The sequence below is a fragment of the Colobus angolensis genome, unplaced genomic scaffold (assembly GCF_000951035.1).
Source record: "Colobus angolensis palliatus isolate OR3802 unplaced genomic scaffold, Cang.pa_1.0 Scaffold451, whole genome shotgun sequence".
In the NCBI taxonomy this organism is placed as follows: Eukaryota; Metazoa; Chordata; class Mammalia; order Primates; family Cercopithecidae; genus Colobus; species Colobus angolensis.
In genome coordinates, this window is record NW_012117944.1 from 12,642 (window position 1) to 14,515 (window position 1,874).

The 1,874-nt window shown below is 49.9% G+C and overlaps 1 protein-coding gene across 4 annotated transcripts in view; it reads left to right on the forward strand.

Moving 5' to 3' along the window:
- Window positions 1-280: 280 nt before the first annotated feature.
- Window positions 281-1,874, forward strand: part of LOC105523134 (ribonuclease pancreatic-like) — a 19,522-nt gene continuing 17,928 nt past the window's right edge. Inside the window, exons 1-3 of one of the 4 annotated variants that reach the window (XM_011957893.1) lie at window positions 306-385; window positions 852-934; window positions 1,090-1,827. In XM_011957893.1, coding sequence (XP_011813283.1) covers window positions 1,115-1,585 — 471 coding nt within the window. In that variant the 5' untranslated portion in view covers window positions 306-385; window positions 852-934; window positions 1,090-1,114 and the 3' untranslated portion in view covers window positions 1,586-1,827. Of the gene's footprint in view, window positions 386-851; window positions 935-1,089; window positions 1,828-1,874 lie in introns of those variants that run through there. The other 3 variants (XM_011957892.1, XM_011957891.1, XR_001003541.1) reach the window with 3 other exon arrangements.

A 1,874-nucleotide genomic window follows, 5' to 3' on the forward strand; every position in this document is an offset into this window, starting at 1 on the left:
CAAGTCTACTTGGTGAAAACGGCCCACGAAGAAGTAACAAGGGCTTTGTCCCTAGTGTGTCAGGTTTGGGCACCAGTGCTGTAGTGGCTTTCTCTGCTGCTCTTTGTGCATCAGCAGACAGATGTGGTTTACATAGGAAGAAAGACTAATGTAGGCAAATATTTGCTCTTTCTTCAGCAGCCTTGGAAAGATGGTGGCCTGGGTGATTCACCACTCCTTCCTCACGTCCTTGATTTTATTTGAACTGAGTTCGATATGCTCCTCCCACCCTTTTCCTCTTGGAAGCCAAACCCCTTTGTAATCTATATAAGGTCCACACCCCAGGAGCTGAGTGATTGCAGAAACTGGCCTTCCATCTCTCTCAGACACCAAGCTGCAGATCCAGGTAAGCAGTCCAAGAGATGTTCTCAGGTGCCGCTTCTACTTCAGGGTTGGAGAGGAAGAAGCTAGGACCAGTCCACAGCACTGAGAAAGCTTGGATGATGCTAGCGCTGAAAAAAATGTGACCCAGGCAAACATCAGCTGGAGGCAGAGGGGTCGGGGTGGAACGTGCAGGCTACAAAGCATCCATGGAACTGGAAAAGAAGGAGCCCTCAAGTTGGGGGAGGCCAGCATTTTTCTTTGGAATGCAACGGAATCCTTTATGATGCCAGTGTCAGGCACTGGCCTGAGTTTCCTTATGCTGTAAGACAACAAGACTCTGTCACCCATGGTCCTAGATGGTGGGGATACAATTTGGTTCATGATTTATTCAAACTGATGTTTTGATGAGCCATTTGAGCACTAGATACAAATGTATTTTGGATCAAAGAAACGCCAGTATTCAAAGACAGAAACTGACAGGATTTTAGGTCACTTCGGAGGTCACCACCTAAAGGAGAAAAAGACCTCACCTTGGAGAGTGGCAATAAAACGCTTGTGGAGAAGGATACACGTGAGTGTCACATTACACAAAAAACCTCAGGAAGTGGGACGGACATCTTTCAGGTTGACCTGAGACAGAAACTGTAAGCCAGGGAAGCCATAGGTGGGAGCTGGAGTTCTTTTTCTAAGAGGGCTCTTTTCCTTCGGTCTCCTCTTCTCAATTAGGCTTTTCCGAGAAAGTGAGGCCACCATGGCTCTGGATAAGTCTGTCATCCTGCTCCCTGTGCTTGTCCTGGTGCTGCTGGTGCTGGGCTGGGCCCAGCCTTCCCTAGGCAAGGAATCTCAGGCCGAGAAATTCCAGCGGCAGCACATGGACTCAGGCAGTTCCCCCAGCAGCAGCTCCACCTACTGCAACCAAATGATGAAGCGCCGGAATATGACACAGGGGTGGTGCAAACCATTGAACACCTTTGTGCACGAGCCCCTGGTAGATGTCCAGAATGTCTGCTTCCAGGAAAAGGTCACCTGCGAGAATGGGCAGACCAACTGCTTCAAGAGCAATTCCAGAATGCACATCACAGACTGCCGCCTGACAGACGGCTCCAAGTACCCCAACTGTGCATACCGGACCAGCTCGAAGGAGAGACACATCATTGTGGCCTGTGAAGGGAGCCCGTATGTGCCAGTCCACTTCGATGATTCTGTGGAGGACTCAACCTAAGCTCAGAGCAGCGAGATACCCCACCTCCCTCCACCTCATCCTTTCCACAGCTGCCTCTTCCCTCTTCCTTCCCTGCTGTGAAAGAAGTAACTCCAGTTAGGGCTCCTATTCAACACACTCATGCTTCCTTTTCCTGAGTCCCACCCCTGCGTGATTTTGGGGGTGAAGAGTGGGCTGTGAGGTGGGCCCCATGTTAACCCCTCCATTCTTTCTTTCAATAAAACACAGTTGCAAGCACTTGATTTCTGAAGTGGTTGTGTCTAAGTACTGTTTCTGGCATCGCCTTCCA